Source organism: Mercenaria mercenaria, chromosome 7 (assembly GCF_021730395.1).
Source record: "Mercenaria mercenaria strain notata chromosome 7, MADL_Memer_1, whole genome shotgun sequence".
Lineage (NCBI taxonomy): Eukaryota > Metazoa > Mollusca > Bivalvia > Venerida > Veneridae > Mercenaria > Mercenaria mercenaria.
Window position 1 is genome coordinate 11,254,097 of NC_069367.1, and position 12,843 is coordinate 11,266,939.

General features: G+C 36.1%; 1 protein-coding gene across 1 annotated transcript in view; it reads right to left on the bottom strand.

Annotated features, from left to right (window-relative positions):
* Positions 1–3,384: 3,384 nt before the first annotated feature.
* The window catches only part of LOC123554934 (lysosome-associated membrane glycoprotein 1-like), a 28,813-nt gene continuing 19,354 nt past the window's right edge, over positions 3,385–12,843 (bottom strand). Inside the window, exons 8-9 of the mRNA XM_045345383.2 lie at positions 11,980–12,156; positions 3,385–7,316 (exon numbers count right to left, since the gene is read on the bottom strand). Coding sequence (XP_045201318.2) covers positions 7,171–7,316; positions 11,980–12,156 — 323 coding nt within the window. The 3' untranslated portion in view covers positions 3,385–7,170. The remainder of the gene's footprint in view (positions 7,317–11,979; positions 12,157–12,843) is intronic.

A 12,843-nucleotide genomic window follows, 5' to 3' on the forward strand; every position in this document is an offset into this window, starting at 1 on the left:
GGGTCCCAAGTTTTACATAGATTTTTATAGGAAAAAACTTGAAAAATCTTGTCTGAAACCAAGACCTAGGCCTTTGATATTTGGTATGTAGCATTGCCTTATGGGCCTCGACCAAAATTGTTCAAATTAAAACCCTTGGATGAAAAGAGGCCCCACCCCGAGGGTCACAAGTTTTAAATAGACAATGTATATAGAAGAAAACTTTAAAATCTTCTTTTCTGAAACCACAAGACCTAGGCCTTTGATATTTGGTATGTAGCATTGCCTTGTGGTCCACTTACTAAGTTTGTTCAAATTGTGTCCCTGGGGTGAAAAGAGGCCTCACCCTGGCAGTACCAAGTTTTAAACAGACTTAAATAGGAATTTTTTTTTATAAATCTTCTTCCCTGAAACTGCAAGGCCTAGGCTTTTGATATTTGATATGTTGCATTGCCTAATTGTCCTCTACCAGAATTGTTCAAAATATGCCCCTGGGGTGAAAAGATTGCAACATTCTTTAGTGATGTTCTTTCCAAGGTCTGCTTTATTCAATAAGTTTATTGTTGTACTTTTTCATCAGATATTTAAGTTTGATTAGAAGAGAACCGTTTGGGACCAGTACAGACAACAAAGAACATTTCTTAGGTTCACTGCCTGCTGAAATATTGTTGAAAAATGATGCAAAACCCTAAACCCGATGATTCCAACCAAATGTGGGAAAATCTACAGTACACATTAGGTGAGTAGTCCTCATTTGAACATTATTTGAATCCCTTGCATCAGAAGGTAGGCTTAAGAAGTTAAAAGGAGGAAGTTAAAAACACTTGCACCCTAGGAGCCAAGTCTGAGCCATCGGTCATACCATTTTGAAACAAGAGCTCGCAGAACACGAAATGCACCCCCTTGATGCATCCAGTTCTGGTTTCAAGCAGTTTCCGTCATAAAATGAATGTTTTTAAAATATCTTTTTTCTTGAACGTTTCAGTTCCGTAAAATGCTCCCAAAGAGAACACCTTAGCTCTTCTGCTTTACGAAAACATAAATATCAATAGTGTCTAGCACACGTGATAACACACAGAGGGGCTCCAAAAGGGGTGAATAAATGGAGCTGAATTGGTTGACTACAGAAGCAGTTTCCGTCATCAATGTTTGTTTTAATATTTATGTACATTTTTACAGTGAATACGACTAGAAAAGCACCATCCATGTTTCTTTCTAATCTTTCTGGTGAAGTTATTTAATTCAATTTTAAGAAGTTTGAAGGTTCAGGTGTTATATTAAGCTTGTTGAAAACAGGAGTTAAAAAAAAAAAAAAGCAAAACCTGAAATTCGAACTAGCAATCTCATGCTTGTGAAGCCAATGTTCTACCCATTGACCTAACCGGCCAGTTGACATCATAGTGACAATTTATGTATCTTATATACACATACTACGTAAGGGATAAACCGTCACTTTGTATAGCACATAGTATGTGACCAGTTACCCCCCTTGGATAAGAAAATCTGGCAGGGGTAACCTAATCATCAATATTTCATATTGGTTTTTGCTTTCTTAATTGTGAAATAAAAATATTGCCGATGCACAAAAATGACTCATTTTTATCTTTATTATGTATTTTTGGTAAATCATCTGGTTTCGACTGCCAAAAGGAGGAACTTTCAACTTAATTGGGGATTACGGAGTTATTCTTTGCGCATGCGCATTAGTTGCACATGAAATTCCCCATGTGCGGAATGTAAACAAAACAATTATGGAATGAACAATTCGAGTTTTCTTGGAAAGTTTTTACCCCATGTTACTGAAATTTCACAGAGGTAGCGTTATGGAAACAATCTCAACTTCATTGTGAAGAAAGTCACAAAACGTAAAATAACGCGTTGACGGATACTACTAGCCGACGGAAACTGCTTCGAAATTGCACAAGGAACAGAAATTATTTAGTCACTGAACACAAAAGCTCTACTGTTTTGGGTCAATATGACCTTGACCTTTGACTTACTGATTTTAAAATCGATAGGGATCATCTGCTGATCATGGTCAACCTCCCTATTAATTTTCGTGATCCTATGACCCAGCGATCTCGAATTATCGTCCAGAAATGGTTTAACTGTCCGGGGTCAATGTGACCTTGACCTTTGGCCTACTGACCCAAAATCAATAGGGGGTCATCTACTGGATGTGACCAACCTCCCTGATCTTAGACTGAAGTATTCTTGAGTTATCATCCGGAAACCGTTGTTCCGGGCCACTGTGACCTTTGACCTCAACATCAATAGGGGTCATCTGCTGATCCTGATCAACCTCCCTATCAAGTTTAGTGATCTTAGGCCCAAGCGTTCTCAAATTATTGTCTAGAAACTGTTTAACTGTTCCAGGTCAATGTGACCTTAACCTTTGACCTACTGATCTCAAAATCAGTAGGGCTCATCTGCTGGTCATGACCAACCTCCCTATCAACTTTCATGATCTTAGGTCCAAGCGTTCTTTAGTTATCATCCAAAATCCGTTTAATAATTAAGGGTCACTGTGACCTTTGACCTACTGACCTCAAAATCAATAGGGGTCATCTGTTGGTCATGACCGACCTCCCTATCAAGTTTCGTGATCCTAGGCCCAAGCATTCTTGAGTTATCATCCGGAAACCGTTTAACTGTTCCAGGTCACTTTGACCTTGACCTACTGATCTCAAAATCAATATGGGTCATCCCCTGGTCATGACTAACCTCCCTGCCAACTTTCATGATCCTAGGCCAAAGCGTACTTTAGTTATCATCCGAAACCATTTAACTGTTCAGGGTCACTGTGACCTTGACCTTTGACCTATTTATCTCAAAATCAATAGGGGTCATCTGCTGGTTACCAACCTCCCTATCCACTTTCATGATCCTAGGCATAAGTGTTTTTGAGTTACCATCCGGAAACGGATTGGTCTACATACCGACAGACATCTGCAAAACAATATACCCCTCCTTCTTCGAAAGGGGGCATACCCAGTAATGCGCATTACTGTTAATTACTTTTAAAGAGATGTACATACACCCCCATCCCAACCTCGACTTTATACTTTTGAATCAATCCCCACCACTAGCATATATACCTTCAGTCAGTAAGTTGGCTAATGTTCTATGACTGCCTTTGGTATTGAATCGAAACACAATCAACTTTGTTGCCTTAGAAAAACTTCATTAAATAGGACACTAGGTCTAACTTTTGTTACAATATACCAGCAATCCCATGACTCCCAACAAGACAGGACATTAAAATCAGTTGCATTTGAACCAATACACATTATACATCAATATACAAGAGATAATATGACTAGTCCACTTGACCTCACTTCTTATCACACAATCATAATGTGACTCGTACTTTAATTAGGACATGGGTTACAACAAACAACCACCTACAAAAAATAAGCATTTATTCAGTATCTGCCTACACACAAGTGACATACATATTAACAATTTGGGACTTCCGTAGTAAATATATGCAAGTCAGATTATTAATTCAACCCCAACACACAGTGTTTAATATGACAGCTAAAGAACAAGTTGTTAATTCACATATCATGTTGTAAATGTATCAGCTTAAGATCTAGAAAAACTCGAGGAACAAAAAGTAGCAGATTTTTTTTTATATATTAAATTTAGACCTAAAATGTGTTGTTTTTTTAAAACCAAAAAGCGCACACAAAGACCAACAAAATTAAAAATTTTGTTAACAGACTGATGCTTACAACTACAAAACACAAAAAAGGTGAAAATTTCCAAACATTAAATTTAATAAGTTATTTATCTACTGTCCCCATAAAATGCAGCGGAGTAGAAAAATCTATCATTAACTATGTGTGCCATATTATCATTGTATAATTGCACTACCAAACCTTTCTAAAAATAGATTTGTGAATACATGTATGTGATTATCATACATTTGCAACAACTGTCAAACTTAGATATAGCACATTTTTTTTTTATCAAAAAGCACTTTTAACATAGAGTGAGTATTGCAGTACATATAAAAAAAAACACACTCGCCAATCACTCGCTAAAAAACATTAACAAAGAATGTAATAAAACAGAAAAAACTTTAAACATGAGGAAATAAATAAGTTTACATAACTTTCGGCTGAAAAACAGATTACCCTATTAAACCAAAAATTGAGGAAGTTTTCTAAATGATTCATCAAGAAAATAAATCTGCAAAAAAGCATTTAAACTGAATATTTTGTAAAAGTGTAGTCAAGCCAATAAAAAATTAAGTTTGGAGTTTTTATGACACAAAGTATTTGTAGAAACAATTTGAAAGGCTAATTTTTATTAAAATGTTTCTTTTATATTTTTATAATCTCGAAAAAAGGGAGATTTTTTTTACATCAAAATGGTAGCGGATACAACTTTGATGTACTCTCAGCAAAACAGTTAAACTTGTATCACATAATGTTCTATTTGTGACATAAAATGACTGTACATCCATGATAGTATTGTTCGCCTTTTTCAGAACACGTTCAAGCGTTTCCGCTTCTGTTAATCTAAATGAAAATACCTGATGCCAAAAATAAAATGTCCTCTACTATTATAACAAAATTAACTTAGTTGAGGTATATCTTATGTTACAACCTGTAAACACACATCAGATGGAATTTAGTACTTGAATCTTAAACTACTATTGGCATGGTGAAATTCGGACAATTTTTGCTTGAAAAGTGTGTGCAGAACTATACCGGGTATATTACAGTAGTTATGTAAGCAACAATAACAAATGTCCAGAGGCAGGGCTGCAATTTAGCATTATCTACAACAAACTATTACATCTCTTCAAATTTTACAGTTTTGGATTTTTATGTTTCTACAGCAGCGCCAAAAACTGGCTTCTTCAATCTGTTGAAAATAATCCGAAGTGTGGACTCATTTTCTTGCAAAATAGACAAGTTTCTTGGGCAAAATCCATGGAGAATATATTGCATAAACGGTATTTACAACCTTTCAACATTGTTCAACTCCTACACAGACCATTCTACTATTTTATAATTTAAGAACAATTTATCAGCATACTGCTAATTTAGTCAAATGTGAGTGAAGCAATTTCTAATATCTAACGCACACAAAACTGCAACGGAGAACAAATTTTTTATCTGACGAAAGAAATCAAAGTTAACAAATATTCTCAGGTATAGTGAGACATTATTATGTTTACACGCATACAAACGTTTAGGTACATTTTGTGCAGTTTTATATAAATCTACAATATGTACAAAATAATGGAATGAAGTGGATTTTATTAAAACAACATGACAATGGCATCAAATTGTTACTCACTCTTAAAACCATTCTACACTCTGATCTTGTGTTAGTTTTTATCCGGACAAACGTGGCGGTTCCGTAAATGATCATCATCCCTTAACTCCGTGGAAAACGAGGATGTCAAACTTGTTGAAGACCTGACGCCTATTCAAGCCTTCTTTACCAATATTAGCCTTGCTGGCATACACTCATTTTAGCCTGGACAAACTTGTACACATTTCTATATACAGAAACTAGGCTGTCGTACCATAATAATCGGTGAGCTCTTTCAGTTTTAAATCTCGTTCAGTATGAAAAATGCAACATAATAGAAAATCTTGTATACAATTGTATTTTACACTACAGTCATAAATTGTTATGATGCACTGTTTACTGCCATTTATAAATTTTCGACCAAAAAGTCATTACACTGCTTAAGATGAAAAAAAAAAGCCTTCTCGAATTCAATTTCAAATTTGAAATATTTCTAGAATATACACAACACATGTACATTAAGTGCAAAATGCTTCATTCTTGAATTCCATTTTTCTATTGTACATGATTTAGTGTACTTCTTCACTATATATGTTTATTCACTATATATGTTTATATAATAAAACTATAACATGTATGTACATTGTTCGTTTTAAATTAACACTGGTAAGGACAAAATTTACAGCTAAACTTGCTGGGTTTTTTTCACACAGATTACAACAAAACTTCACAATTAACACATGCAATGAGAAAATGCTTTGACATGATCTTATAGATTTTTCCAAGTAAACATACAAATGGCAGAAAATTATCTAAAGTAGAAAAAAACATGATTTCGTTGCTTTTCTTTTATGCATTACTTTTCAAGAAAGATATAAGATAGGATCTGACCGCAACTGCATGTAAACAGAAATATGTGAAATGACTTGTCGAAATTTCACCAGAATCCCATTGTTTTAGCAATGGAAGTTCTAAATGGACCTCTTACTTTTATGGTAAGAACTTTTCAGAATTTGTATCTTCTAGATTGTATAGATAAACCTAAATTCAATGTGAGTTTGTAAAACAATTTAAGCTCCCTCAATATCCATGATCAATGCTAACCATGAAGTCAATGGTTTGTTACAATTTGTTCCACATTTTACAAAACTTGGTATGAAAACTTGTGCATGAATTATTCAAACAACATTCCAACAGTCTAACTACAAAAAATTAAGAAACTGGATACATTTTTAATCCATGAAAGACAAAAAAATGTTCACAGAAATTAACATGTAAATAGATGGAAAGAAATTACAGGCCGACACACTGACAAAAATACAGGTATTTGTGCTGAAGTACAACGTATACAAGGTGTAAACAAAATCAGAGGAGAAAAAAACAACACCCATTTAATTTCTGTCTGCTAGTGATACCTTTTTTCCTAACACAGCAATGACTTAATAAATTCAAACAAAATTATCATTTAACAAAGTCTGGGATGAACGTGAAAGAATTTTAAGTGCTGCTTTATTTATAAGCACTAAGACCTCTTTGGCATTCACCTCTCGGAATTTAACATCTTTACAAAAATCTAAAGGTGCAACGTCGGCCTTATACTTATGTGAGATTATCCAATCAGCCTGGGATAAAAGTAAGCACTGCTTATTGCATTAGTTTCAATAAGTTAAATTTTAAAATCAACAGTTATTAACTTTAACACTATAATTTGAAATTAAATCATCATTCCTTTAAATTTCATTCCTTTCTCTCTGATAGTATCATATTAATTTCACTTTTGTCAGAGTTCTTTGGCATTCTCTATGCATTCTTGATACAGTTTGTCTTAAAAGAAAGAGTTTTGGATATTTTGTTCAGTTTTTCTTCATCGATTCTACCGTATTCTCAAGTAACTAATTTATCGATTTGTCAGCATGATTATACAGACTCGTATCCCTTCCTGTTCCTTCGGCGACCAATCAGGTAAGCGATGAGAACAATCACAACCAGACCAGCGAGTGCAGCGCCAACAGCGATTGGAACGATGCTGCTTGTCTTAGCATCTGCGCTACATTCTGCTACATCTGAAAAAAACAAAATGTCCGTACAAAGTCAATTTGATTTCTTCCACTAGTATGTGATTACTTATGGTACCTCCCGATTTGTTTTTATTTTCATAAGCAACCATACCTATATAACTATATCTAAGTAAAGATATCACTGTTAAAAGAACTGGAGGTTTTTGACAGCCAACTGATTCCCTTCACTGCCTGAGATTTTATTGTTTGGTTTTACGTCGCATCAACACGCTTGTGTCATACGGCAACTTTCAAGCTTTGTTGGTGGAGACAGACCACGTGGTAGGTGCCCCTCCGTGCATTATTTCATCACAAGCAGGCACCTGGGTAGAAACACTGACCTTCCGTAAGCCAGCTGGATGGCTTCCTCACACGAAGAATTCAATTCCCCGAGAGAGGCGCAAACCCACATCGGTGAGGTGCAAGTGATTCAAAGTCAGCGACCTTAACTACACGGCTACCGAGGCCCCTCACTGTGTGAGATATACTAAACACTCCAAAAGTTGCAAGTCTATATACTTGAACAGCCAAACCTGTGTTTAGCAGCCAATCAATGGAGTTACCAAATCTGGCTACTTAACATTTACCCTGCAAAATTTCTAAAAAGATTGGTCCACCATTCAATTTGGACAATACCACTTATTATTCAAAGGGGTGTTAACTGAAAATTTACTGAATGAATAGCGAACAGTGCAGACCATGATTAGCCTAGCCTGCACTGATGTGCAAGCTGATCTTGGTCTGCAATGGTCGCAAATGCAGAATCACTTGCTGCCAGCAGGCTTAAGGTTAACACAGGTTGCTGCTTAAGACTTGTAGATATTTGATTTGACCTGGTGACCTAGTTTTTGACCCCAGATGACCCAATATCAAACTCGTCCAAGATTTTATTGAGGGTAATATTCTGACCAAGTTTTATTAAGATTGAGCCAAAATTGAGACCTCTAGAGTGTTAACAGTCAAATTGCTGACAACGACTGACGCCGATGGACGACGGACACTGAGCGATCACAAAAGCTCACCTTGAGCACTTTGTGCTCAGGTGAGCTAACAAAAAGTCAATTTGGAAAGCTGGCTGATTGGCTGCTTCAGGTAAATGGGTGCTTAATACAGGTGGCAGCTTCTTGATTTGCATAAATGCCATGGTATAACTAACATTAAGTGATGTGATGTGACACAAGATTTCAGACAAAAGGGTCATGATGACCCTGAATCGCTCACCTGAGTAATATGAGCCACATGTTTAAAATGGCAAACTGATGCTAAAGTATTAGAAAGTTGGTCAGAAAGTCATATTCATGGTCAATGAAAGTCAGTTTTACGATTGGTGTGCAAAACTGTACATGTCATTCAAATTTCAAGGCTATATGATATATCTTAAAAAACAAGAAAGTAGGTCTGTAGGTCAAGGTCACAGTCAGGTGATCCCTAATCACTTGGGGTCAGGTAATTATAATTAAACAGTCTAGGAAATATGATCTGATAATTTTTGAGGTATTTATTCCTATATAACTCATATAACAAGTGACCCCCAGGGCAGGGCCTCTTTTCACCCCACCGGGGAATATTTTGAACAATCTTGTTAGACATCCACTAGGCAACGCTACATACCGAATATCAAAGGCCTAGGCCTTGAACTTTCAGACAAGATTTTTTTTCCTATACAAGTCTAGGGGCATAATTTGAACAATTTTGGTAGAGGACCATAAGGCAATGTAACATACCAAATATTAAAAGCATAGGCCTCGCAGTTTCAGGCAAGAAGATTTTTAAAGAATTTTCAAATATAAGTCTATGTTAAACTTGAGACCCTCCACGGCAGGGCCTCTTTTCACCCCAGGGTAATAATTTGAAGAAGGTAATGCTACATATCAAATATCAAAGGCCTAGGTCTTGCGGTTTTAGACAAGAAGATTTTTGAAGTTTTTTCCTATATAATCTATGTAAAACTTGGGACCCAAAGGGCGGGGCCTCTTTTCACCCTAGGGGCATAATTTGAACAATTTTCATAGAGGACCATTAGATGATGTCACATGCCAAATTTTAAGGCTCTACGCCTTGCGGTTCTTGACAGGAAGATTTTTAAAGTTTTTCCTTTCGGTTGCCATGGCAACCAGAGTTCTGTATGAAATTCAATTCTTTGAACAATTTTGAAAGGAACCACCTAAGGATCATTCCTGTGAAGTTTGATGTAATTCTGTCCAGTGGTTTTCAAAAAGAAGATTTTTTTAGAAAATGTTGACCGACGCATGACAAACGACAGACATTGAGCAGTCACAAAAGCTCACCATGAGCCTTTAGCTCAGGTGAGCTAAAAATAGTGAAACAAGAGGGCCAAGATGGCCCTAGGTCGCTCACCTGAGAAACACACCATAACAGTGTAAACATGTTTAACCTAGTGATTTCATGGAAACAAATATTCTGGCAAATTTTCATTAGGATTGGACCCAAAATGTGGTCTCTCGAGTTTAAACAAGTATTTTCATTGATATGACCTTGTGACCTAGTTTTTGACCCCAAATGACCCATATTCAACCATGACCTAGATTTCATCAAGGCAATCATTCTGACCAAATTTCATGAATAATCAATTGACAAATACAGCCTCTATGGCATACAAAAGTTTTTTCTTTGATTTGACGTAGTGACCTACTTTTTAACCCCAGATGACCCATATTCGAATTCGACTTAGATTTCATCAAGGCAATTATTCTGTCCCAATTTCATGAAGATCAATTGAAAAATACAGCTTCTATCGCATACACAAGGTTTTTCTTTGATTTGACCTAGTGACCTAGTTTTTGATCCCAGATGACCCATATTCCAACCTGCCTAGATTTTATCATGGTAATCATTTTGGCCCAAGATGACCCATATTCAGCCGCAACCTAGATTTCATCATGGCAATCATTCCGACTTAATTCATAAAGATCAATTGGAAAATACAGCCTTTATTGCATACACAAGGTTTTTCTTTGATTTGACCTCGTGACCTTGTTTTTGACCACAGAAGACTCATATTTGAATTCAATCTAGATTTTATCAAGGCAATCATTCTGACAAAATTTTATGAAGATCAATTGAAAATTACAGCTTCTATCGCATACACAAGGTTTTTCTTTGATTTGACCTAATGACCTAGTTTTTTATCCTAAATGACCCATATTCGAAATCGACCTAGATTTGATCAAGGCAATCATTCTGGCTAAATTTCATGAAGATCAATTGAAAAATACAGCCTCTATCGCATACACAAGGTTTTGCCTTGATTTGATCTAGTGACCTAGTTTTTGATCCAAGATGACCCATATTCGAACTCTGCCTAGATTTCATCAAGGCAATCATTCTGACCAAATTTTCACGAAGATCAATTGAAAAATACAGCCTTTATTGCATACACCAGGTTTTTCTTTTACTTGACCTAGTGACCTAGTTTTTGATCCCAAATGACCCATATTCAAACTCTACCTAAATTTCATCAAGGCAATCATTCTGACCAAATTTCATGAAGATCAACTGAAAAATACAGCCTTTATCACATACACCAGGTTTTTCTTTGATTTGACCTAATGACCTAGTTTTTTACCCAAAATGAGCCTTTTTCAAACTCTGCCTAGATTTCATCAAGGCAATCATTCTGACCAAATTTTCACGAAGATCAATTGAAATATACAGCCTTTATTGCATACACCAGGATTTTTTTTTTTACTTGACCTAGTGACCTAGTTTTTGACCCCAGATGACCCATATTCAAACTCAACCTAAATTTCATCAAGGCAATCATTCTGACCAAATTTCATGAAGATCAACTGAAAAATACAGCTATCACATACACAAGGTTTTTCTTTGATTTGACCTAGTGACCTAGTTTTTCACCCAAGATGACCCATTTTCGAACTCTGCCTAGATTTCATCAAGACAATCATTCTGACTAAATTTCATGAAGATCAATTGAAAAATACAGCCTCTATCACATACACCAGGTTTTTCTTTGATTTGACCTAATGACCTAGTTTTTGACCCAAGATGACCCATTTTCAAACTTGGCCTAGATTTCATCAAGGTTTATCATTCTGACAAAATTTCATGAAGATCAGTTTAAAAATACAGCCTCTATCGCATACACAAGCTAAATGTTGACGGACAGACAGACGCCAGACAGACAGACAGACGACGGACGCCAGACATCGAGTGATCACAAAAAGCTAAAAATAACATGAGGGCATACTATAGATTTATGGTCCCTTGAACAATTCCTTTTTGTACACCTAATTAAGTCTGAATCCATTCCATCCAATACTTATGTCTGACTCACAGAAGTCCATATTCTAAACTCTATAACAAGAATGCCATTGTGGCTCTATACTGCTCGCCTAAACTTTAATGTTACTGCAGAATTGGCTATGAGCCTATGCAACAGTGCTATAAACAGTTATAACAGAGGCCTGTGCTGAACATTTTTTGTCGGTTTAAAGGTTCAAAGACACAATTATAAGTCATATGGCGACTTTCAAGCTTTGACGGCAGAGGAAGACCCCCGGTGCCTCTCTGTGCATAATGTCATTAAAGGTGGGCACCAAGTTGGATCACTGACTTTCTGCAAGGCAGCTGGATGGCTTCCTCACATGAAGAATTCATCACCCTGAGTCTGTACTGAACAGTTACTTACTTTTATCACTGAATTTTGTAACATTATCCTGCAGTGCAGTGTACTGGAAATCCTTTGTCTTCATTGTAATTCCGCTGGTAATGGTTGTAGTGGTTTCAGAATCACACAAGTATGAGCCTTCTTTCTTTGCTTTGAAAGCATTATCAAATTTGGCACTGAATGTAGCATTTGTACCATCTGAAATGAAATTGAAAGACCAGATGATATAACAAGAGGGCCATGAAGGCCCTGCATCGCTCACCTGGCCTATTGACCTAAAGATAATCAAAATAAACATTCTGACCAAGTTTCATTAGGATACAGTCATAAATGTGGCTTCTATATTGTTAACAAGCATTTCCTTTAATTTGACCTGGTGACCTTGTTTTTGACCCCACCTGACACAGATTTAAACTTGACTTTGAAGATTAACATTCTGACCAAGTTTCATTAAGATACAGTCATAAATGTGGCTTACAGTGTTAACTAGCTTTTCCTTTGATCTGACCTGGTGACCTAGCTTTTGGCACTTCCTGATCCAGATTTGAAATTAACCTAAAAATTATCAAGGTTCACATTCTGACCAAGTTTCATCAAGATATATGCATAAATGTGGCCTCTTAGAGTGTTTACAAGCTTTACCTTTGATTTGACCTGGTGACCTACTTTCTTACTTCACTTGACCTAGATTTGAACATGACTTAAAGATTATCAAGATTTACATTCTGACCAAGTTTCATTAAGATATGGCCATGAATATGGCCTCTAGAGTGTTAAGGAGCTTTTTCCTTTGATTTGACCTGGTGACCTAGTATATGACCCCCACCTGACAAAGATTTTAACTTGACCTAAAGATCATCAAGATTAACATTCTGACCAAGTTTC